The sequence below is a fragment of the Geotrypetes seraphini genome, chromosome 2 (genome assembly GCF_902459505.1).
Source record: "Geotrypetes seraphini chromosome 2, aGeoSer1.1, whole genome shotgun sequence".
Lineage (NCBI taxonomy): Eukaryota > Metazoa > Chordata > Amphibia > Gymnophiona > Dermophiidae > Geotrypetes > Geotrypetes seraphini.
This window is the reverse complement of record NC_047085.1, coordinates 264,791,828-264,816,542: the sequence shown is the minus strand read 5'-3', so window position 1 is coordinate 264,816,542 and position 24,715 is coordinate 264,791,828. Positions and strand designations below refer to the sequence as shown.

The 24,715-nt window shown below is 43.2% G+C and overlaps 1 protein-coding gene across 2 annotated transcripts in view; it reads right to left on the bottom strand.

The window, feature by feature from the left end:
* Positions 1 to 24,670, bottom strand: part of C2H22orf23 (chromosome 2 C22orf23 homolog) — a 69,504-nt gene extending 44,834 nt beyond the window's left edge. Inside the window, exons 1-4 of one of the 2 annotated variants that reach the window (XM_033933846.1) lie at positions 24,561 to 24,670; positions 8,758 to 8,913; positions 3,691 to 3,753; positions 3,119 to 3,307 (exon numbers count right to left, since the gene is read on the bottom strand). In XM_033933846.1, coding sequence (XP_033789737.1) covers positions 3,119 to 3,307; positions 3,691 to 3,753; positions 8,758 to 8,860 — 355 coding nt within the window. In that variant the 5' untranslated portion in view covers positions 8,861 to 8,913; positions 24,561 to 24,670. The remainder of the gene's footprint in view (positions 1 to 3,118; positions 3,308 to 3,690; positions 3,754 to 8,757; positions 8,914 to 24,560) is intronic. The other variant, XM_033933847.1, reaches the window with a different exon arrangement.
* Positions 24,671 to 24,715: the final 45 nt, after the last annotated feature.

Sequence of the window (24,715 nt, the reverse complement as noted above, 5' to 3'; positions counted from 1 at the left end):
CATACACATACAGCCTCACTTGTCATGGACCCTGAGAGAGACAAAGAACTACCCGAATGAAACGCAGGTACTCTCTGGCCACTTACTTCGCAGTGCCGCCTGCCAACCCATTCCGAAGAAGAACTGAGCGCAGGCGGCCAAATACAGGGCAGAATCTCACTTTGAAGTGCCTGGAGACAGAACAGAGCAGGCCCAAGAAAAAAAGGTCGCCTCTCTGCAAGTGAAGCCGGGGGAACACACATACACACCAAACTTGACCACCGCAACATTGTTCAAAGCTGTGTTAAAAGTATCGACGTAACTGACCCCGAAAAGGGAGAAGCTGCGGTACACTCCGAGAAAGTCAGCTGCACAAAACAACTCTCTGAACGCTGCAGTGCATGAGACCCAAGCGCGTGCCAGTTTCGCGCCAAAATATGCCGGCACCGAAAACAGTGCTGCAGAAAACAGACCCGGAGCCCCTTGCTGAAATAGAAACACACAGCCGTGGTCTACCTTGTATAAAATACACCCTGGGGGAGGAAATGTATGAAAGATGCTTGATTTTCAACAGTGTAAAGACCCGGCTCCTGGACAGTCTTTGAAGAACACACCGGGAGCCGACCTCACCTCCCCGAGGCCACACTGAGAGCCGCGCAATTATGCAGCGCCCCAAGGAGCCGTCCAATTATGAACCTCCCCACTGGCCGCGGTACTGCCGAGCAGAGTCAGCCCCAGACACTGACAAACACTGCAGCACCATCACCAGGGAAGGAAAAGAAGCTCGCCCTTCAAATGCGCGGGAAAGCACCGGCTCCCTTAATCGAGATTAGCCCTTCACTGAAGTAACCCCATAGAAACCAAATTCCACCTCACAAAAAAAAACTTAGCGCTTAACAAAATAAATGTCCCGCAGTTCAAATACCAGAAGAATTAAACTTATACTCAAAACCTTGTGATTAGTGCCGGTAGAAGACAGCAAATGCCGGTTACACAGCAAGTGCAGGGCAGAAATGTAACTGCAGTATTCTTTTTTTTTTTTTTTTTAATAAGGGAAAGAAGAAAAAATAGGGACTAAGGCAGACCCTTTATCAATGGAGGGAGGGTGAAGCACCGTTCAGCCGGATACCCCTGTCTCACTGAAGAGAAAATCTCAACAGGAGAAATAGCACTGTAACTCACTGAAGAGAAAATTTCAACAGGAGAAAATAAGTTTCCAGTCACAGCCAGAATCCAGGAGCTAGTTGAATAGCGACCATCACCTGCTGGGAGATAGAGCATACTGGAGATGCAGGAGGAGTGCCAGCCAATAGGACCACCTGTTATTCAGTTTCTCTATCTCCGCCTGCTTGTAGATGTGGGCTATCCCATTGGTCTCTGGATTCATCTGCTGCTGTTGCTAAGGAAGAATCAATTTTATTCTAATTTGTCTCAATTTTTTAAATACTAGAAATTTACTTTTAACTATACTGTCAACCTCTCAAAAAAAACAAACTACAGACTGTACAGAGATGGACTTACCCGCTACATGGTGAAGGTAAGTGCTAATTGCACTGAGGTAAACCCTTACAGAGTTGATTTATATTTGAGTATATATGGTAATTTCAAGTGGAAAAGGTTTGCCATCAGGTGTAAGGACAAGGCCTGACTCTTTTACCCGTCCCCCCTGAAGCCGCCCAGTCCCTCCTGCCTGCACCTACCGCGACCCCCACCCTCCGCAACAATCACGGCAGGAGGGATGCCCAGTCCCTACTGCCAGACACCCCCCACAGGTAGCCTACCCGGAACTCCCACCCCACCCCCATTGAACCCCCCCCCATGCCCACCTGGACCTCCCTAACCTTTTTTAGATGGACGGACAGGTCCTTCTTGTATCCAGCTGTCAGGCAAGCCTTCACTGGAATGGTGGGCCTGCCCCTTCCCAGTGCATCTTGGGATGCACCGGGGAGGGGCCTAAGGCCCTGACCTGCCCAGTCGCTTAAGGCCCCTCACCTGGGTGGGCTACCTTTGGGAGGTGGGGAGTATCCGGCAGGAGGGACTAGGCATCCTTCCTGCCGGTGAACTATCGGGGGGGGGGGGTGTTGGCAGGAGAGACTGGGCAACTCCTGCTGGTGATCGTTGCGGGGGGTTGCGGCAGGTTCTGGCAGGAGGGAGTGGGCATCACTCCTGCCACAATCGTTGCGGGTGGGAGGGGGAACAATTCCACGATTATCTAACCGGCAATTATGACAGACGCCAGTTAGAGAATCATGGGTTTAGGCGAAGGACTGGTTCCTCCCATGCTTTAAAGGTCTTGTTTTGGGCGTTTGAGACTTGGGCAAATTTTTGTTCAGGAATAGGGCTTTAAAATAGATGTAGAGGCGGTCTGGGCGATTAAACGCCTGAACGTACAGGTAGGCCATTCTCAAAAAAACCCCATATTTTGGACTTTTTTCACAAATGGACATTTCCCTGTTTCCTACTTTGGGCACCTAGCGCCTTAGACCAAAAAGGGACAGATGTTTTTTCTTATTGTGTCCCTCTTTGTAAATAACAATGCACTAACCTGGCACATGTCTTAATCCAGTATCTCTGTCATGATAACTAAATTATAATGCAAGCTACAATGTTAGCTGTATACAATTTTGCATTGAGAAGCATGTTTGCTAACTTCCAGTGATTTTTAATGACATATTTTATAAGTTTCCTTAACCATGGTTATACAAAGCATGATGCGTCTTATTGCCTCCACTTTAAGTATTATCTAGTTTATAAACCTTTACCATAAGTATTCTCATTACTGCCCAAAGAAAAGAGAAAGTAAAACTGTTCTTAAAGAAAAAACAACAAAGGAGGAAGATAGTTTTGACAGCTATTTGTAGAAAGAACCATAGGCATCAGCTTTTCAAAATAATTAGGGTGCTAATCCCAATGGAAATTACTCCTCCATGAACACAATTAAGGAGTTGGCTCAATATTGGAGATAATCAAGAACCCACAGCACCTACAGAGCTAGCTCTTGCGGAGAGAATTCTCCTATGCCTAACAGCTTAGTTCTGTTTCCATCTGCTGCTGAGAGGACAATTTAATGCCAGGGATTATTTTGAGTTAAACATCCAAGTACCCTTGCTGCAAAAAGCACATGTTTTGTGCTACTTACTAGTTGGTCTTGCTTGAAATTTCTCTCTGGTGTAAGCATCACCTGCTCTGCAGACCTCTGCAGGCCTCAGGCTTGGCTTGGATGGTAGGCTGAGAGTGAGACAAGATTTTGAGGGAAGAGAGGCAGACTGTGAGACCTCCGGGTCTTCGCTAGATGTTGGGTTACATCTAGTAGGCAATGTGGCACCACCTGTAGAAACAGACTTGTATCTTCATCTTGGCAAAAGCATCTTGGCAAAAGTAATCGGGCAACCAAAATGATCATGTTGTCGTTATTCAGAGAGGTTTTAATTGTCAATATCTTTACCTTGCACACTGATCTTATGTATATGACTGACATCTAGACTAAGAATGAGGCTTAGGCACTTGTGTGGATGAGAATGTGACGAGATTCATGGGCAAACAGAACACAGAGAATTGGAGGGGGGTTCATTACTGGAATGGATGGCAGAACACCTTTTTGGCTGCTGAAGCCAAACAAACTAATCTCCAGCCTTGTCTCCATGCTCTCAAATTGCTATAGTGGCCCACCCATTCCACTGTCTATGATTACTGGTAACCAAAGACACTTACGCTGAAGGCAGCCATTGATCTGTCGTTGTTGGAAACTGGTAAGTTTGGATTCTTGCATCATCACTGCAACACACAAAGAATAATGTTGAAAACCAGACAGAAGGCAGTGCAAAACTGATAAAAACTAAACTAACCACACTAAATCTTGGACTTATATACCGAGTCATCCCTAAGAAATAAGGCTCGACTTGGTTAACAGGTGGGGCCTGAGGCCTGAGCCAACCAGAATAGGCCCGGGAGCGTTAGGCTCCTCCTGTGGGCGGGGCCTTAGGCACATGGGCCGGGTTGGGTTAGGGTTGGACCTGTGGGCTGGGTTTGAGCCGCCTGGGCCAATCCAACCCCATTCCGGAGCCGGCTGGCCTGCCGGACAGGTGGGCTTGGCACCCGTCCGTCCGGCCAATGTTTACAAGGTATGGAGGGTAGGATTGGGGGTGGAGGGGTCAGCGGGGGGGGGGGGCTGATCGGGGTGGCAGGGGTGGTGGTCGTGGGGGGGGGGGGTCGATTCGAGGGCAGGAGGGCCTGGGATTTTAGTGGGGGTGGGGGGTAGGGGCTCCACCTGGGCAGGAGGGGTTGGGCTCCCACCTGCCCGATCTTGTAGGGGGTGGGGGGGTCACATGGCCAGGAGGGCTTGGGCTCCCTCCTGGCTCCTAACGTAATCGGAGGTTCGGGGGGATCACGGGGTAGGAGGGCTTGGGCTCCCTCCTGCCCCGAACATAATCGGGGGTTCGGGGGGGGGGGCTGCGGGGCAGGAAGGCTTGGGCTCCCTCCTGCCCCGATAGTGTGTGTGTGTGGGGGGGGTGATGTATTGCGGCAGGGGAGATGGCCAATCTTCACTGCTGCAATGCGAACACTCTACCCAAATTGCCACATCCCGCAGCAGAAGAGACTGGGCATCTCTCCTGCCACGGGTCGCGACAGTTCGGGTAGAGGGGTGATCGCAGTAGGGGAGAAGAGGCATCTCTCCTGCCGTGATGGTTGCGGTGGGGGTGGGGGGGTGGGTAGGTTGCCGGGCTGCTGAACTGATTGCGCTAGCCACGATCAGCTCAGCGGCCCCTTTTCGGCACTTATACCTGTTTTGACTTGGTCTAAGTCAAAACATATAAGTGCCGACTAGGCAACCTGCCTAAAGTTTTGGTTATACCTGCTGCACGCCTAGGTCTAGGTCGGTCCACCTCCCGCCCTTTCCCCTCCTCTAAAAATGTCTCTTTTATCTCTGTGCGTTTAGAGGCAGGGGAAAGGCCTAAGCTGGTTTTAGATACGTCTAAAACCAGCTTTGATTATGGGTACTTAGATGATCAGGCTTTTTGATCGTCTAAGTAGCCATTTAAGCCACTTTTTAGACATTTTTTGTTTTTATTATGAGCCTCTTAACTTCTTAAAAAAACATAACGCGGAATAAAAGGACCCCTAAGTATCTTAATAAAAAATTCAGCCCATGACTTAGCCTGTGTTTTAGATTTCGGCCCCTTATGTGATTCAGTTTGATACCTCTGCATTAGAGGTTAGACTAACTGCCTTTTCAGTGCCCAACTTCCTACTTATTTCTACTTTTGTGGAGAGAAGATAGTATGATATGATTCTAGTCCTCCAGGATGCATTGTCTAGAATTCAATCACGAATTCACAGACCTACGTTGCTGTGTGATCGACCGTGTTGCAGAAGATTGTACCAACCGCTCTCAGGGGCTCTTACGGGCTGAGCAGCTATGGATCCATAAATTGAATAGTGAAGAACCAGAGGGGTTGAATTCAAGACTTGAGCGGAGTGCCTTTTATTGAGAGATTTACGTTAACAAAATATATAACAAAAGAAAAGGAAAAGATGAAAAACAGAAAATGAAATAAAAGAACTCTAAATAACTAAAAAAAACTCTAAATAAATAATACAAAATATTAAAAATAACAAAAAAAACCTTAGGAATATAATGTAAGATATGCTTTTTACCCTTCATCACGTTTTTGTTTGTTTTCTTCTATTGAATGCCAGCTTTTGACAGCAATTGATAGCATTCAGCAGCGCTAGAGTAACGAGCGCTGTCACTTCCGGTTATGACGAAAGCATACCGGGAGCTTTAAACCCGACCCTACCGGTGGGGAGCCATCTTTTTGAGGTTGAGATGCTGTTTAGCGTCCCTCGTTAAGGTACGTCTTATGAATTAGGAGTTTGCTTGCCAGTGTTTATCGCCTAACCACCTTTAAACCATTGTGGTGGTGGGAGGGCCTCAGTCTTGATTGTCAGATCCAGAAGAGTAGCATCCTTCAGTGACTCGAATGAGGCTTCCTCAAGGCACTGAAGAACGATGTTAAGATTCCATGAAGGTAAAGGATGATGCAAGAGAGGCCGCAAATGAAGTGCCCCTCTCATAAACCTGGTCATATCTGAATGAGCAGTAAGTGAACTAGAAGCCCTGGATGCTCTGAAGCATGAAAGGCCTGCAACCTGAACTTTAAGGGAGGCCACTGCTAAACCCTTCTCTAAGCTCGCCTGAAGAAAAGCTAGGACCACTGAAATGGGAGCCCTCTCAGGCTCCACTTGGTCCTTAGCACACCACTGTTGGAAAGCCTTCCAGGCTCTGGCATAAGAAGCCATAGTAAAGGATGATACCATCATGTAGCAGACATGAACATTGCTATAATGCAGCATATAATATGCTTGCACCATGCAGCGATGAAGAATGCTGCTACCATGTAGCAGATATGAAGTGTGCCATCACGTAGCATAAATGATGCTGCCCCTATGAAGAATATAAGGAAGACGGAACTGAGTAACACATAAGGAGACCTCTACTATGCCACTAGCAGCGCAAAAAGAGGCTGCCACCCCTTAGCATATCAAGATTCCACTATTTTGCTATATATAATGATGATGTCACTATTTTGCTATATATAAAGATGATCCACGGCTACTACCATCATAGAGTATAAAAGCACACTGTACTATGTAGCTTCTAAGAATACCACTTGCCAGCACACAAGCTAAGCATGCTATCACTATGCAGAATGCTATCCCTAAGCAGCCTTTAAGGCTTTAGCTACCATGCAGTGCCAGCTCTGCACATAAGGAATAGGATGAGCCCACCATCCAATTGATATGGATGGTAGCACACATTGGAGCCTAAAAAGATAACTGCCACTATACCCCAAAGAGGATGAGGCCTCTAAACAGACTATAAGTAGTTAAAGTGCTGAAGAGTGATCTGAACCTAGGACTATTGCAGTAATTATTAGGCTACTTCTCAGATTGTCTGTCTTTGTACAGCATAAAAAGGATGGTACCAGCATATAAAGTAAAAGATGACTGAGTCTATCCAACTGAAAGAAAGCTGATATTATGCTAATAAGAACATAAGAATAGCCTTATTGGGTCAGACCAATGATCAATCTAGCCCAGCATCCCATCTTCATGGTAGCCAAAACAGGTCATAAGTACCTAGCAAAAAATACAAATAGTAGCAATATTCCATGCTATCAATCTAGGGCAAAAATATATAGAAAAGGGGCAAACACTTTAAGCAGAATAAACTTAAAGTAGAGTGACTAAAATGTTGTTGCACAAATAAAAAAGTCACTACATCACAATTACAATAATGTTACTGTGTTGCTCATTTGTTATTCAACAGAACTCTGCTCAGAGACATGAAGGCAATTTGTTCCGCCTCACCACCCAATCATTGCAGTATTCAAAAAATATATGTATATAACCTTACTTTAACTGGTACATTGCTAGCTATTACAGCTATGCTGAGCTTTTCATCCAAGTAACAAATATTTGAAAAGTAGTTTGAAAAACTTAACTTTAGAATGTGGCTGGTTTAGCGCGCGGTATTACGCGTGTTAAACCGCTAGCGCGGCTTGATAAAAGGAGCCCTTTGTATCTTTATAAAAGTGTATCCCTAAATGCACCTGCACAAAGATACACTTACTCTGAAACAGGAGTAACTTTGTGAATATTCATGCCATGAGTGCGGGATACGGCAGTTTGTACATCCTGTACCCTCAGAGAAAATCCCATCACTTCAGCCAGCAAGACGTATATGCTCGTCACTTATAAAATAATCCCATAATTATAACAAATGACTCCTGAGCATGCCTGTTCTTTTGACAACTACACAGCTGATCTGAATCTGATCAACTATACTGAAAAGGAGGTTAGTCCAATCTCTTCTTGATGTAACCTACGTTATGAACTAGCACTCAGCATATATTATCCAGTGCTCAAATTACTTTCATAACGCATATGTTTTTCCACTTTCTTAACAGAAATATTACATGGATCATACCATACAAGTCCATAGGTATTTCTTGGAGCAGATGTAAGTGTTCACAATGCAGTAAGTCTTGCTGATTAAATATCATTTACATATACACCACCATGAAAAGGATTTATGCTCTTAAACTGGTCTCTTCAAAATTTAGTGGGGCTGAATATCTAAAATTATGCTCCTAATTTTACTAAATTCTTAGTTTTAGGAGCATAAAGAGTGGGCGGTAACAGGGCAGATTATGATCTTAATACTGTGAGCCTTCTTAATAAAATTAATTTTGGCAGGTAATAGCAACTTCATAAACCAGAGTACTAAAATTTATGAATTATGTGGGAAAGCTACTGGTCTCCACTCCACTTTCTTGAAGTACTTAAATCACTACATATAAATGTCTTCCAGAGTAAACACTCACTTTTCTGTTTCCTGCAGTTCTTGTAAACTCTCTAATTTGCTTAGAAACTTCCCTAACAGTTCACAAATCACCAGTACCTGATTTTAAAGTGTTATGCAATAACTTTATTTCTGACAGTACCTGAGCCTGAGACAATGAGTTACACTTACTTTTTCCCACAACTACATGTGTCTAGGTTCCCAGCCCAGAATCAGTAGATGAGATGTGAAACATACCTGAACTCTTAGGGCCCCTTTACAAAGCCACAGTAGTGATACTGGCATATTAAATGCACTGAAGCCCATAGGAATTGAAAGGGCTTTGGCGCTTTTACCACGGCAGCAACACTACTGCATCTTTGTAAAAGGGGCTAAGTGGGCTTGTGCTCATTCTTTCAAATTCAAATACTCACCTCTCAGTAGCTCTTGAGTTTCCTTGCTGTATGGTGCAGGTCTACCAGTGTTCCAAAACCCTGCTCCCTTTGGAACACTTCCTCTCCTCTCCTGAGAGGACATGATGGAAGGAAAGACAAAATCTATGACAACCACCTAGTATCTTCTCAAGCTTTCTGAAAGAAATCAAGAGAAGTTATTTGACAGCAACTGCATATTTTCCCAGTCTGAGCTTTAGTCTTTACATTTTTTTTCTGATAATCACTGATGAGAAGTGGCCCTTATGGTCAGAAAGCTAATGAAGACCACTTAAATGCAGAAAACTTACCTGCAAGTTGCAGAAACTACTCAGTTGAAAAATCAGCCTTAATTGATTTAGAGCTAAAGAGTCTTTATGACATCCATAGGCAGGAAATGATGTCACAGTCAGCTTAGATGCTAAACAGACATAAGAAAAGACCATTTGTGCTTTTGTATCTAGCACATAAACTTCTATATCGGCAAGTTTAAAAACAGACATTTATTTTTCTCAAAGCTATCCCAGAACATGGTACTCTTTGCCAGTTTCACTTTTGTGGGAGACAACAGCCACTGGGGGATTAGGAAGATGACTTTCCCATCTCCTTCCAGTGGAGTGCTGCTCAATATGAGTATCTTTCTGAAACCCAGATGTTCAAGGTAGTAGGTGTTAATCCTTACTGATGTTTTTGGACAAACATTCATTCCCCTTCTGAAAATGGGACTACATGTTTATTTTTTGCCCGGCCCTAGACCCATTCAACCCATCCAAACATACTCAGACCACACCTCCTCACCATATGCACATATTTTAGAAGTTTAGGGTTTCATCATGGTTTTCAAAATTGGTATTTAGATGTTTATGCCCACTCTTTCCCGCTGCCAAGCAACCCCCCCCCCCCATCAGAGGGACCACATCTGCCCTTCTTCGGTCCTCCCAACTCTAGAGAAGAATTGAAAAGGTCAGTCAGCGGAGCCACCAGAACTTCCCTAAGTTCCTTCAGTACCATCGGATGTACACTATCCGGCCCAATTGCTTTGTCTACCTTTAATTTAGCTAGTCTTTCACAAACACAACCCTCTGAAAATCGATCAGGGTCTACCACTCCTCTATCCCTTTTCATTTGTCTTCTGCAGTCCCACTCCCGGTGCTTCAGCCGTGAACACGGAACAGAAATATCTGTTAAGCAATTCAGCCTTTTCTTTATCGGCTCCTACATATTCCTCCCATTCACTTTTGAGTCTCACAATGCCATTTTTGCACTTCTTCCTATCACTGATATATCTTAAAATGTCTTGTCTCCCCATTTTACTGTGTCAGCCATTTATATCTTTGCTTTCCTGACTACTCGACTAGTCTCTCTCAACTTTTCCAAATAATTTTGCCTGTCTTCCTCTTTCTGAAAGCTAATCTCTTATTCCTTAGCTTTTCAGCGAAATCAAAATGGCCTTCTTTTCCTCTTACTTTTACTTACTTGCCTCACAAAAAGTTTTGTCGCCCTTACAATAACTCCTTTCAGTTTTGTCTACTGCATTTCTACTCCTTCTAGACCAGGGGTGTCAAAGTCCCTCCTCGAGGGTCGCAATCCAGTCGGGTTTTCATGCACTGCTTTCATTGTATGCTAATAGATCTCATGAAAATTCATTGGGGAAATACTGAAAACCCGACTGGATTGCTGCCCTCGAGGAGGGACTTTGACACCCCTGTTCTAGACATTCCCATCCAGACAATTCCTTGACATAATCCTCCATCCAAACAAAGTTAGTTTTTTAAAAAAAAGTCTATGACCTTTACTTTTAAATAAGCCCTCTCTATACCTGTCTTAATATTAAACTGTACCATACAGTGATCACTAGATGCCAGATGATCACCCATTGTAACATAAGAAAAACTTTTCCCGTTTGTAAGCACTATGCCCAGTATGACCCCATCCCACATGGGTTCCATTACCAACTGCTGGAACAGTTTTCCTTGTAGAGAATCTAGGATCTCCCTACTTTTAGGAGACCCTGCAATAGGGATATCCCAATCAATATCCGGCATGTTAAAATCACCTATTAGTAAAACTTCCCCTTTTTTTTTAGATATATTCTGAATGTCTACTATTAAATCTCTGTCTACTTCTTCCGTCTGCGAAGCAGCCTGTATATCACACCAATGTAAATATATTTACCATTCCCTCTTTCCAAATTGATTCATGGTGCCTCTACTTTGCCCTGCACAGCCTGCAATTGTGTGTCTTTAATATGATCCTTAGCATATAACGCTACTCCCCCTCCTTTTCTTCCAACCCTGTCTATCCTGAACAGATTCTAATAGCCTGATATAACTACATCCAAGTCATGATTCTCCGTGAAACACATCTCTGTGATCGACACTATATCCAACTCATCTTTTCCCATCACAGCTTCTAGAGCCATAATTTTGTTTCCCACACTTTGAACATTAGTATATACAGCTTTCCAGACATTGCCTACTTTTCCCATCCGTGTAGAGGTATTCAATGATTATTTACCTGAGTGCTTATACTCACTTGGGGGCTTTGATTACCCTGCCCCATCACTTCTAGTTTAAAGCCTTCTTCAGTAGATTAGCCAGTCTGCTGCTGAAGACACTTCTTCCCTTCTTTGATAGATGTATACCATCCCTGCTCAGCATCCCTTGGAAAATCATCCCATGGTCCAGGAAGCCAAAACGCTCTAGACGACACCATCCATGTAGCCATGCATTCATCTCTAGAATGTGTGCTTCTCTGACCTGGCCCATACCCTTGACAGGGAGAATGGACGAGGATACCACCTGCGCACCTGACTGCTTCACCTTCTCTCCCAGAGCCACAAAGTCAATTTTGATACATTGCATTGCCTTGTCTTGAATTACTGGTTGAAAAGGCCAGAAGGCTCCAGAAGGCTTCCAAGCATTTCATGTCACCTCCACTTCGGACTATCACTTGAAAACACCTTGCCGATGCAATGAGCTTCAAGTTGGCATCCATTGTCTCTAAGATCCAATCCAGCATTTGTAGGCTCATTCTAAGTGCTGCTCAGACACAGCTAACATGACAGGCTGTTGCTCACCTCTCCACAAAGAGACAAGAGAATCCCTAGATCCTCCATCTGGGGAGACCAATGTGATATAAAAGCCTCCTGTAACAGTTGTTTGTGTGTCTTGGCCCATAGTAGCAGTTCTGTCATCATTGCCATGGACCCCAGAAGATAACATAACATCGTGCTTCTTAACCATGTAACCATACGTTATACGCGGTTTACAAAAGATTATAAACTACATACAATTTAAGAATGACAGAAAGAAATTATTTAACTAGCAGCATAGGCAAATTAATAACCTAGCAGTAGTAACCTAAAAGCAATGTGAGAAGATTATAAAGTGAGAAGAGGCAGTGAGAAGATTATAAACTAAAGATAATTTAAGAATGACAGAAAGAAATTATTTAACCAAGTATTTTGAAAAGAGATAAGTTTTCAGTTGAGTTCTGAAATGTTTATAAGAACAGGCTCCAAGCAATAACAATCGAAATTCTCTGTCATATGAAGCTGCTTGGAATGCTAAAGTATGGTCCAGAGATTTCTTGCTTTTAAAGCCCTGTACTGATGGGAAGGTAAACAGGGCATGAGATTTTCTACTATTTTTATACGATGCTAGAGAGAATCTATTAACCATATAAAACGGAGCGGTACCATACATAACCTTATAGCAAAAGCAACCCAACTTAAAGAAAACATGAGCCTCCATTGGCAGCCAATGCAACTCACAATAGAATGGAGTCACATGATCATATTTTTTAAGACCGTAGATCATTCTAGCCGCTGTATTCTGAATCAATATGAGTCTAACCATGTCTTTCTTGGGGATTGTTAAATATACAATATTACAATAATCCAAAAGACTCAATAATAAAGATTGTACCAGAAGTTTAAAAGCAGAAAAATCAAAAAAGAGTTTAATGGTACGTAGTTTCCATAGCGTGTAATAACCCTTACATACCACAGCATCTATTTGTTTTTTCATAGTCAGATGCTGATCCAAAATAACTCCCAGTATTTTAATTGTTGGTTGAATTTATACTAATTGATGGCTCATGAATAATCTTATGTGGCGACACAACAAAGAACTTTGTCTTATCAGGGTTAAGCTTGAGTTTGAAATCCTGCATCCAAGCGTTTGTCAATTTCAACACAGACTCAATTTTATGAGAGATATGAGATAATACTGTAGTACTAGGTATGACAATTGTGATATCATCAGCATAGCTGAACAGTTCTCTACCTAGGTTACTCAAACTGTAACCCAGGGAGGAAAGATATACATTAAATAATGTGGGTGAAAGTGGGAAACCCTGAGGTACACCACTTGGATTTTTCCAGTTAGAGGAAAACTGATTATTAAACTTAACCTGATATTGTCTGAATTCTAAAAACCCTTTAAACCAGGGGTGTCCAACTTGTGGCCTGAGGGCCGCATGCGGCCCCATTAAGTATTTTGTGCGGCCCTGGTCAAGGGCGATGCAGTGTTTTCCTCTGCTGCCCCCGGGTATTTACCATCTTGCCGGCTCCCTCCTCTGTCTTGCTGCAGCATTTTCGCGTCCCCAGAAACATTTTTTGGGGCCAATGCAGCCCAGGAAAGCCAAAAGGTTGATACCCCTGCTTTAAACCATAGAAGAACATTACCCTGTAGGCCAAAAGCATCCAAACAAGCCAATAATTTGGTATGATCTACCAAATCAAAGGCACTACTTAGGTCGAATTGAAGCACTAGCGTACTGTTACCCCTGCTCAGTAAGCTATTTAAATGGTCTAATAATGTAGCCAACACTGTCTCAGTGCTAAAATAGGTTCTGAAACCTGATTGAGAATCGTGCAGTAGGGAATGTTGCTCAAGATATTTTGTGAGCTGGATTTGAACAAGACCCTCTATGATTTTTACAAAAAAAGGGAATGGATGCAATAGGTCTATAGTTAGATGGTAATGAAATGGATTCGTTGATGTTTTTAATTATTGGCGTAATAATTATATTACCTTCCTCATGTGAAAATATTCCTGCTTCTAAAGAGTCAGATAGCCATTCAAATAATTTCAGTTTAAAGCTTAAAGGGGCAACTGCCATAAGGTTAGGAGTGCAGGGATCGAGCAGACAATATGATTTAGCATATTTACAAAATTAGGAAAATTTAATAATTTGGAAAAATCATCCCATTCTGGGTAGTCAAATGTAGACCAATGTAGATATGCGCGAACTTCTTCTTCTATCATACTAAGATGATAGCCTAAGATTTCTGAGCAAGGCAAGCAAGAAGATCTTAAACTAGAAACCTTGGAACAGAAGAAACTCGCTAGGTCGTCAGCAGAGGGCAGAGTTAACCATGAAGATTGTGTTTTTTTTAGTTACATTAAACACATTGTTGACTAAATGGAATAATTTTTTTACGTTGGTATTAGTATTCCCTACTTTGTCTGAATAGTATGGAGATAATTGCAGAACATGGAGATAATTACCTGTCCAGATTTCTTACTTGCACCTGAAGCTTCCACATCCTTATCTCCGGGTGCATAGTCATGCCTGTAGATGCTCTGTCTGGGATGGATTTAACTTGTTCTTGGCCAGATTGACTACCCATCTTAATTCCTGCAGAACAGGACTACATGCACTGTGGCCCTCCCTCCACTCCTTGCACAACCTCATTCGAGTCAACCAGTTTCCAAGTAAGGGTGCTCTAACACTCCATGCTTCTGCAGCTGGGATGCTGCACTACCATCACCTTGGAAAACATTCTTAGAAATAGACTGAACAGGAGGTTCATAAATTGAAAATGTCACCCAAAGGCTGCAAAATGCATGCTCTTTTGATGCTTCGTAAAAATAGAAATGTGCAGATGGGCCTCTGTCTAATCTAGACAAGAGCTCCTCTGTTGGACCACCATAATAATCATCCTGATAATGAAGACATATACAATGCCCTGTTTATCTGTTTTGAGATCCAGGATTAAGAAGAAGGTGCCTTCCTACTTAAAGGCTACAAAATAAATGAAGTACCTGCCCATCCTCTGCTTACCCCAAGTAAATAGGGTAATCACTTCCAGCTTTATGAGCCTATCCAGTGTCAACCTATCACCACTGCCTTTAGAGAAGACTGTCAAGATGACTCCAGAAAGGCATAGAACAGGGGACAAACAAACTTGAAGGCATACCCTTCTCAAATGATCTCCAGAACTCACTAATCTTAGGTTATCTGAGCTCAACTCTGGTAAAGAACTGTAGAAGGCTACTCATTGGCACCAGTGGAGAATGCGCCACAACAGCCTCATTGTACTGCTTGGACTCCCCCAGGGATTCCAAAACTCCCTTTGTGGCTTTCTCTCCAAATACCCCCAAAAGGCTGCTCCCTTGACCAAAACCTATTCTATTAGGCATCATTAACTCTCCCTTGGCAGTACCACCTTGCCTCTTACCAATCAACACTGTCCTGCCATCTAGGCCAGTCCTCTACAAGTCTGGGACAAGTCACAGACCTTCCAGACCCTATACCAAAAAAACCAGAGTACTAAAAAACATAGCTCCTTCCCATCCCCCCCTCCGCCCCTCTAACCTATGCCAGCCTCAGAGGTTCCTATCTAAACATAAGATCTATGAGGAACAAATCACAACTAATCCACGACTGGCTCACCGACACCAACCCTGACTTCGTCGTACTAACAGAGACTTGGCTACTCTCAGATGAAGACATCATCATCCAAGAATGCCTCCCCCCTAACTTCAAAATTCTCTCCTTAGCAAGAGAAAGAGGTAGGGGTGGGGGTCTGGCCGTAATCCTCAAAGACAACTTAAACGGCTCTATGCTCAGCTCTAAATCCTCCCCCACCTTGGAAATCCTCTCTCTAAAGCTTCAATCAGAACTGCTAGTCGACTCCCTTACTATCATTCTGACATATATTCCACCCAAACAATGGTCAGCAGCCAAAGAAGAATTTCAGGAATTCCTGTTATCCAACTCACTTTCGAGCCCTTACAACCTCTTATGCGGTGACCTTAACCTACATTTAGAAAATCCAGATCTACCAGAATCCACCGAATGCTGGTCCTTTCTAACCTCCCTAAGCTTCCCTCACTCCTCCCCAATATCAACCCACACAAAAGGCCACCAACTGGACATTGTATCACTGACCAATTCACATTCAACAAACCCTACGATCCGATTGATATCAGAAACCTGGTCAGACTCACTTTGGTCCGACCACAAAATATGCAACTTCGAATTGGAATGGCAACAGACACCAAACACGAGGAAAGTTAAACACAAACCCACCCTATTCAAAACAAGCAGAGGCAAACTAAACCCCGTAGAATTCTGGTCTCACTATGACATTATCCACAACCATGACGAGGATCCCAACCTCTTCATGAACTCCTGGATCTCCACCAGCACCCAAATCCTAAACGAAATGGCCCCACTGAAGAAAAGAAGGTTCAGACCTAGAAACCTATCAGGCTGGTTTGACTCAGAACTCCTTGGGATAAAGAGAGAATTAAGAAGATTAGAAAGGAAATGGATAAAGCTAGGAATACCAGAATCCAGAGATGCCTGGCGCCAAATGCTAGCTAACTACAAAAACACCATCGCTAAAAAGAAAAAAACCTTCTACGCCAACATTATAGGCAACACCTCCTTAAACAGTAGCAAATTATTCAAACTTGTCAACGACCTGTCAGACACCCACCCCTACACAAACCCAGTAGAAGATTCCACGATCACAGCAAACGACCTGGCCGATTTCTTCAACTCAAAAATAGCTAAATCAAGACTTGCCCTCCCAAACTCACAAGACTCCCACTGGAACTACACCATCCTCCAGGACCCTGACTCCTCTTCTAAAGCCGACATGAGCTGGTCCAACTTCAAGGAAACAGACTGGCTATCGTTCATTAAGTACTACAACAAATATACAAAATCTTACTGCAAATTAGACCCCTGCCCCCCCAACATGATGAAATCTGCCCCCATTAGCTTCAAAACCGACCTTCTAAGCTGGGTCAATCTACAACTATCCGTTGGGAAATTCCCAGAAGACCTAGGCCAAATTATTATTAACCCTATAAAAAAGAACAAAAAAGAAGCGACCAACAACATTGCCAACTACAGACCCATCGCTAATATACCTCTGGCTGCCAAATTAATGGAAGGCCTGGTAAATGCTGACCTAAACAAATACTTAGACAAATTCAACCTACTACATACCAACCAATCTGGTTTCAGACCTGGCTTCAGCACTGAAACTATAATGGCCTCCCTTCTAAACTTCCTACACTCCCTTCTCAGTCAAGGCTCCAACGCTTTGATCCTCCAACTGGATCTAAGCAGCGCCTTTGACCTAGTTGACCACTCCATCATACTGCACTGTTTAGAGTCAATAGGCATCTCAGGAAACACCCTTACCTGGTTCCGGGGATTTCTCGAGCTCAGGTCTTATCAAGTACTCAAAGATGATAATCTCTCCTTCAGCTGGAACAACAACTGTGGACTCCCCCAAGGCTCCCCACTCTCACCGACCCTTTTTAATATCTACCTCATCTCATTGGGACACCTATTACAGAGCTTAAATCTCACCTTCCACATCTATGCTGACGATATCACCGTCGTACTTCCACTATCCGATATTTCTCCGAGTTTCATCACTTACCTATCCAATATCCTAAACCAAATTGAACTCTGGATGAAGTCCTACAAACTCAAACTGAACACAGAAAAAACCAAATTTTTCTTAGCCTCTCCCAACAAGCAGATAAAAGATAACAAGATCCACATGAATGGCAAAGATTACGAAATTGATCAATCTATTAAAATACTAGGGGTCACCCTTGACAGACACCTAACACTAGAAAAACACACTGACCTAATGTTCAAAAAATGTATCTCTACCCTATGGAAACTTCGCACCATCAAAAAATTCTTCGATGAATCATCCTTTCGTCTACTAGTACAAGCCTCCATCTTGAGTACTCTGGACTACTGCAACATCATATTCTTGGGAGCATACAAAAAGTCCCTCCAAAAGCTAAGATTAATCCAAAACACTGCCGTCCGTCTCATCTTCGGACTCAAGAAATGGGAATATATCTCTCCATACCTCCAAAAACTCCACTGGCTACCAGTAGAATCCAGAATACTCTTCAAGTTTGCCTGCATCAGCTTCAAAGCGATCTTCGGAATGCTACCAACCTACCTAGCTTCCCAATTCCTCACCTACTGCCCAAAAAAGACTTCCCGCAGAACAAACCTCTTTACCTACCCATCCCTGAAATCATGCCACTACAAGAAGTACCTAAACAGAATGCTTTCCTTCCAGGCAGCTCAACTGAACACATGGCTAGCAAAACCAATAATTAAAGCCACATCATACATGGACTTCAGAAAATCTCTGAAGACCCGCCTCTTCAACACCACCTAAACTCTCCCCCTACCAATTATAAACCACATCGAAAGTCCTTTTCCCCTCCCCCAACGTCTTATGCTGTACCTCTCTTACGCTTATCATATATATCTAGCTGTAAACAGCACTGATCCCTAGTAACTGTTCATATTGTATCATCCTATAACTTAGTATAACATCCTGTATCTGATTGTAAACATCCTATAACTGTTCTCTTGTCAATATCTTGAACCTTACTGTAATCACCCCAGTACCCGCTCACCTTGTACTTTCCTGTATCTTATTGTAAACATCCTGTAACCGGTCTCTTGTTAATATCTTTTACCTTTCTGTAAACACCCCAGTACCTCATTGTAAACACACTGTAACTGTTTTTTCGTGTTAAAACATAGTAACATAGTAGATGACGGCAGATAAAGACCCGAATGGTCCATCCAGTCTGCCCAACTTGATTCAATTTAAATTTTTTTTTTTTTCTTCTTAGCTATTTCTGGGCGAGAATCCAAAGCTTTACCCGGTACTGTGCTTGGGTTCCAACTGCCGAAATCTCTGTTAAGACTTACTCCAGCCCATCTACACCCTCCCAGCCATTTAAGCCCTCCCCTGCCCATCCTCCTCCAAACGGCCATACCAGACACAGACCGTACAAGTCTGCCCAGTAACTGGCCTAGTTCAATCTTTAATATTATTTTCTGATTCTAAATCTTCTGTGTTCATCCCACGCTTCTTTGAACTCAGTCACAGTTTTACTCTCCACCACCTCTCTCGGGAGCGCATTCCAGGCATCCACCACCCTCTCTGTAAAGTAGAATTTCCTAACATTGCCCCTGAATCTACTACCCCTCAACCTCAAATTATGTCCTCTGGTTTTACCATTTTCCTTTCTCTGGAAAAGATTTTGTTCTACGTTAATACCCTTTAAGTATTTGAACGTCTGAATCATATCTCCCCTGTCTCTCCTTTCCTCTAGGGTATACATATTCAGGGCTTCCAGTCTCTCCTCATACGTCTTCTGGCGCAAGCCTCCTATCATTTTCGTCGCCCTCCTCTGGACCGCCTCAAGTCTTCTTACGTCTTTCGCCAGATACGGTCTCCAAAACTGAACACAATACTCCAAGTGGGGCCTCACCAATGACCTGTACAGGGGCATCAACACCTTCTTCCTTCTACTGACTACGCCTCTCTTTATACAGCCCAGAATCCTTCTGGCAGCAGCCACTGCCTTGTCACACTGTTTTTTCGCCTTTAGATCTTCGGACACTATCACCCCAAGGTCCCTCTCCCCGTCCGTGCATATCAGCTTCTCTCCTCCCAGCATATGGTTCCTTCCTATTATTAATCCCCAAATGCATTACTCTGCATTTCTTTGCATTGAATTTTAGTTGCCAGGCATTAGACCATTCCTCTAACTTTTGCAGATCCTTTTTCATATTCTCCACTCCCTCTTCGGTGTCTACTCTGTTACAAATCTTGGTATCATCTGCAAAAAGGCACACTTTTCCTTCTAACCCTTCAGCAATGTCACTTACATACATATTGAACAGGATTGGCCCCAGCACCGAACCCTGAGGGACTCCACTAGTCACCTTTCCTTCCTTCGAGCGACTTCCATTAACCACCACCCTCTGGCATCTGTCCGACAGCCAGTTTCTGACCCAGTTCACCACTTTGGGTCCTAACTTCAGCCCTTCAAGTTTGTTCAACAGCCTCCTATGAGGAACTGTATCAAAGGCTTTGCTGAAATCCAAGTAAATTACATCTAGCATATGTCCTTGATCCAGCTCTCTGGTCACCCAATCAAAAAATTCAATCAGGTTCGTTTGGCACGATTTACCTTTTGTAAAGCCATGTTGCCTCGGATCCTGTAACCCATTAGATTCAAGGAAATACACTATCCTTTCTTTCAGCAACACTTCCATTATTTTTCCAACAACTGAAGTGAGGCTCACCGGCCTGTAGTTTCCTGCTTCATCCCTGTGACCACTTTTATGAATAGGGACCACATCCGCTCTCCTCCAATCCCCAGGAATCACTCCCGTCTCCAGAGATTTGTTGAACAAGTCTTTAATAGGACTCGCCAGAACCTCTCTGAGCTCCCTTAGTATCCTGGGATGGATCCCGTCTGGTCCCATCGCTTTGTCCACCTTCAGTTTTTCAAGTTGCTCATAAACACCCTCCTCCGTGAACGGCGCAGAATCTACTCCATTTTCTCGTGTAACTTTGCCAGACAATCTCGGTCCTTCTCCAGGATTTTCTTCTGTGAACACAGAACAGAAGTATTTGTTTAGCACATTTGCTTTCTCGTCATCACTCTCCACATATTTGTTCCCAGCATCTTTTAGCCTAGCAATTCCATTTTTTATCTTCCTCCTTTCACTAATATATCTGAAAAAATTTTTATCTCCCTTTTTTACATTTTTAGCCATTTGTTTTTCCGCCTGTGCCTTTGCCTAACGTATCTCTCTCTTGGCTTCTTTCAGTTTCACCCTGTAGTCCTTTCTGCTCTCCTCTTCTTGGGTTTTTTTATATTTCATGAACGCCAACTCTTTCGCCTTTATTTTCTCAGCCACTAGGTTGGAGAACCATATCGGCTTCCTTTTTCTCTTGTTTTTATTGATTTTCTTCACATAAAGGTCCGTAGCCATTTTTATCGCTCCTTTCAGCTTAGACCACTGTCTTTCCACTTCTCTTATGTCCTCCCATCCTAACAGCTCTTTCTTCAGGTACTTTCCCATTGCATTAAAGTCCGTACGTTTGAAATCTAGGACTTTAAGTATCGTGCGGCCGCTCTCCACTTTAGCCGTTATATCAAACCAAACCGTTTGATGATTGCTACTACCCAGGTGAGCACCCACTCGAACATTAGAGATACTCTCTCCATTTGTGAGGACCAGATCCAATATCGCTTTTTCCCTTGTAGGTTCCGTCACCATTTGTCTGAGCAGAGCCTCTTGAAAGGCATCCACAATCTCCCTACTTCTTTCCGATTCCGCAGACGGAACATTCCAGTCCACATCCGGCAGGTTGAAATCTCCCAACAGCAGAACCTCCTCTTTCCTTCCAAACTTTTGGATATTCACAATCAGATCCTTATCAATTTGCTGCGATTGAGTCGGAGGTCTGTAGACTACACCCACGTAGATAGAAGTTCCATCTTCTCTTTTCAGAGCAATCCATATCGCTTCTTCCTCTCCCCATGTCCCTTGCATTTCGGTCGCTTGGATATTGATCTTTACATAGAGAGCTACTCCTCCACCTTTATGACCATCTCTGTCCTTCCTAAAAAGATTATATCCCGGTATGTTTGCATCCCATCTATGTGATTCACTGAACCATGTCTCTGTGATATCAACAATATCTAGATCTGCCTCTAATATCAGGGCTTGCAGATCATGAACTTTGTTGCTTAGACTGCGAGCATTTGTGGTCATCGCTTTCCAGCTATTTTTCAGCGATAATCTCCTTTTTCGTATGGATTTTTGTGTCATTTCACTTTCCATTGCAATACTAAGAAATGAGTTGCTGATATTGCTTATGTTGCAGCCTTTACTACTATCACATCTTTTCTTTTGCCGGGGGTGGTCTCTACATACACCACCCCCACCTTCTAGTTTAAATGCCTAGAAAAATATTGTCTAAATTTCTCTGCAAGGTTTCTTTTTCCTGCTGTAGTAATATGTAGCCCATCAGTGCAATATAGCTTCTTGTCCTTCCATGTATTTCCCCATCCTCCTATGTACCTGAAGCCTTCTTGATGAAGCCATCTATTAAAGTCCTCTGTGTTTTTCACTCTTTGCTCTCCTTTTCCATATGCAGGCAGTATTTCAGAAAAAGCTAAAGTCTTTACAAAAGGTTTCACGCCCTCACCAAGCTCCCGAAAAGCTTTCTGTGCTGCAAGTGTGGAGTTGTTGGCCAGGTCATTTGTTCCCAGATGGATAACAACATCAGTATTAAAATCCTTAGTTTCTTCCTTAATTATAGTCAGTATTTGCCTGGAAGTCCTGGTAGCTGAGGATCCTGGAAGACATTTCACTATTTTGGTCTCCTCGCCCTGTGTTCCAAGGTTAATGCCTCTGATGATGGAATCCCCCAACAGTAATAGTTTTCTGTTTTTGGCTTTTTTATTTGTACTTAGGGTGCTTTGCTCTCTTGAGTTTCCTTCATTGGTTCCAGTCCCACCTCCCTTCTGTTTTCCTGAGTATCGCAGTGCACTAGTGGAGTCTTTCTGTAGTTAACCTTTCTGTAAACACCCCAGTACCCTGTACCTCATTGTAAACACACTGTAACTGTTTTTTCGTGTTAATATTTCGTACCTTATTGTAACCACCCAGTACCTGCTCACTTTGTATTATCCTGTATCCTTCTGTTAACACTGTACTCCCTCTAGACATGACTTCACTGTAAACCGCTTCGAACTTAGGGTATAGCGGTATATAAGAAATAAATTATTATTATTATTATTAAATTCCCCAGGTGCTTAACAAGTCTCTTTAAGTCTTCTTCAAACAGCAATTGTTAAACTTATAGATCAACTTGCTGAAAAAGGTCTTTGAGCCCATACCGATTGACCAATTCTGAAGCCAAAAGAATGGTGAACAGACATTAGATACACCAGACTGTCAGCAGAGATTCTAATAAGAGCATACTTAGCACCTGCCAAGAAGGCAGTGCTCACTTCGAGCCACATTACCTCTGAGATTTCTCCCAAAGCCTCTGGCCTAGGGCTGTCTGCAGCTGCTTAGCATACTGAAAATGGGTTCAAACTACATAGCCTCTGCAGATGACCAAGGGTAAAAGGGGCTCTCAGGGAAGACAAGGCCATAGCAGAGAGATTAAATGGGACTGACAAAGGTGCTAATCAGTCTGTGCTCAGCCCCGAAGGACATCTGCAGATTACAAGGGTTGAACAGCACTACAAGAAGAATGGTCCCCGAGCTAACCCAAAGTTAGTGCAGGCTGGCCAAATAGGTGCCCTGAAAAGGGAAGCCTCTCAGCTACAGATTTCACCAAGAATATCTGTGTCTCCACTGAGGCAAGAGTTGCTTTAGGAAACCTGAGCTATTCTCAGGCACCAGAAAGACTCCCAAGTGGTTAACAAAAATACCGAAAATAAAACCCAAATAACAAAGCTGAGAAAAAAATGACACCTTCAACTCACTTGTAGAAAGATGAACTGAGAATCATAAGAGTAGTGTTAGAGGAGATGGAGAAAAAAAATGTAGATGATGCCTTCTACACAAACTCATGAATAGAGGATACATAACCCACTGGTCAAGACTCATATGCCTTTTGCACTAGAAATTGCTTTAAGATATAAGTTAAAAAAATACAGGATTACCCAAAACATCTCCCTCCTGGAACTGGGAAACTTGGTAGTTCTGTATTTCTTTTCAGTTTATGTAATAGACACATAATTACACCAATTGCCATGCCAATAATATTTCCTAAATATTAAAGAGGATTAAAATAGGACTAAACTATAATAGGTTTATACTTTACACTGCACAGCAGAAAACCAAAACAAATCAAATAACCCCCCGAACTCAAATGTGTTCAATTATACAAAGGGGGGGGGGGGGGGGGGGAGAAGAAAAAACATAAAAGAAGACCTAAGAAGGAAGTCTCAAAGAAAACAATAGGGTCAAGATATAAGCACACTGACAATTGCTATAGCTGGTGAGGGTGTGCTGAAACCTGGTTCCAGCTCAAGGTGCTAAAAGCAATCTTTATCAAAGCACTGCAAAGATTCTTAGGTTGAAATTGTTTCTGAGCCTTGCACTGACCCTCCCCCCAGTAAATAAAATGAAACACAATCTCTTCACCCCATGACAGCCTGTGAGCATCTACAAGGCTGCTTTCTAGAGAATGACAGGGTGACAAAATTTATCACAGTTCCCGTCCCCGCTGAAAACTGCGGAAACCATCTCCATGTCATGCTTTAAGAAGAGGGGGGAAGAATCAGAGTGTGAATGGGCACAACCATTGACCCTCAAGCCTTGCATTAAAGAATGCTGGTGTAGAAGGAATGAGGTTCAGACAGACACTAAAGAATGACGCGGGATCGTTTCCCGCGGTTATCCGCGGGGGGACGGCGGATTGTCACCGTGTCATTCTCTACTGCTTTCCTCAACGAAATTATAGCGTTGCTAGTCAGTCCGCTTGACAAACAGCAATAATTATATATGGTGATATATTTAACAGGATTACTTGGAAGATTTCTAGACTAAGATTTCAGAGTTAAGATTAGAACTGCAAAAGCTCATTTCACTGCTGTTTTCTAATTACTGTATCTTTAATTCTGTGTGTTAAAACAATGGCGAGCGTGAAGGATTGTAACAACGCATTCCCTCTATCCACCCACCTCCCAAGCAGGTCCTCTGTAGCGTGTTACTAGGACAGACTCTCCTTCTCCTACCTCCTCGCCACAATTCCAAGACTCTCTCTCTCCATGCGGCGCCTTGACGCGGTCACCATGGAGACGGTGCAGCACACCAAGGGGCGGGGCCTACGTAGTCG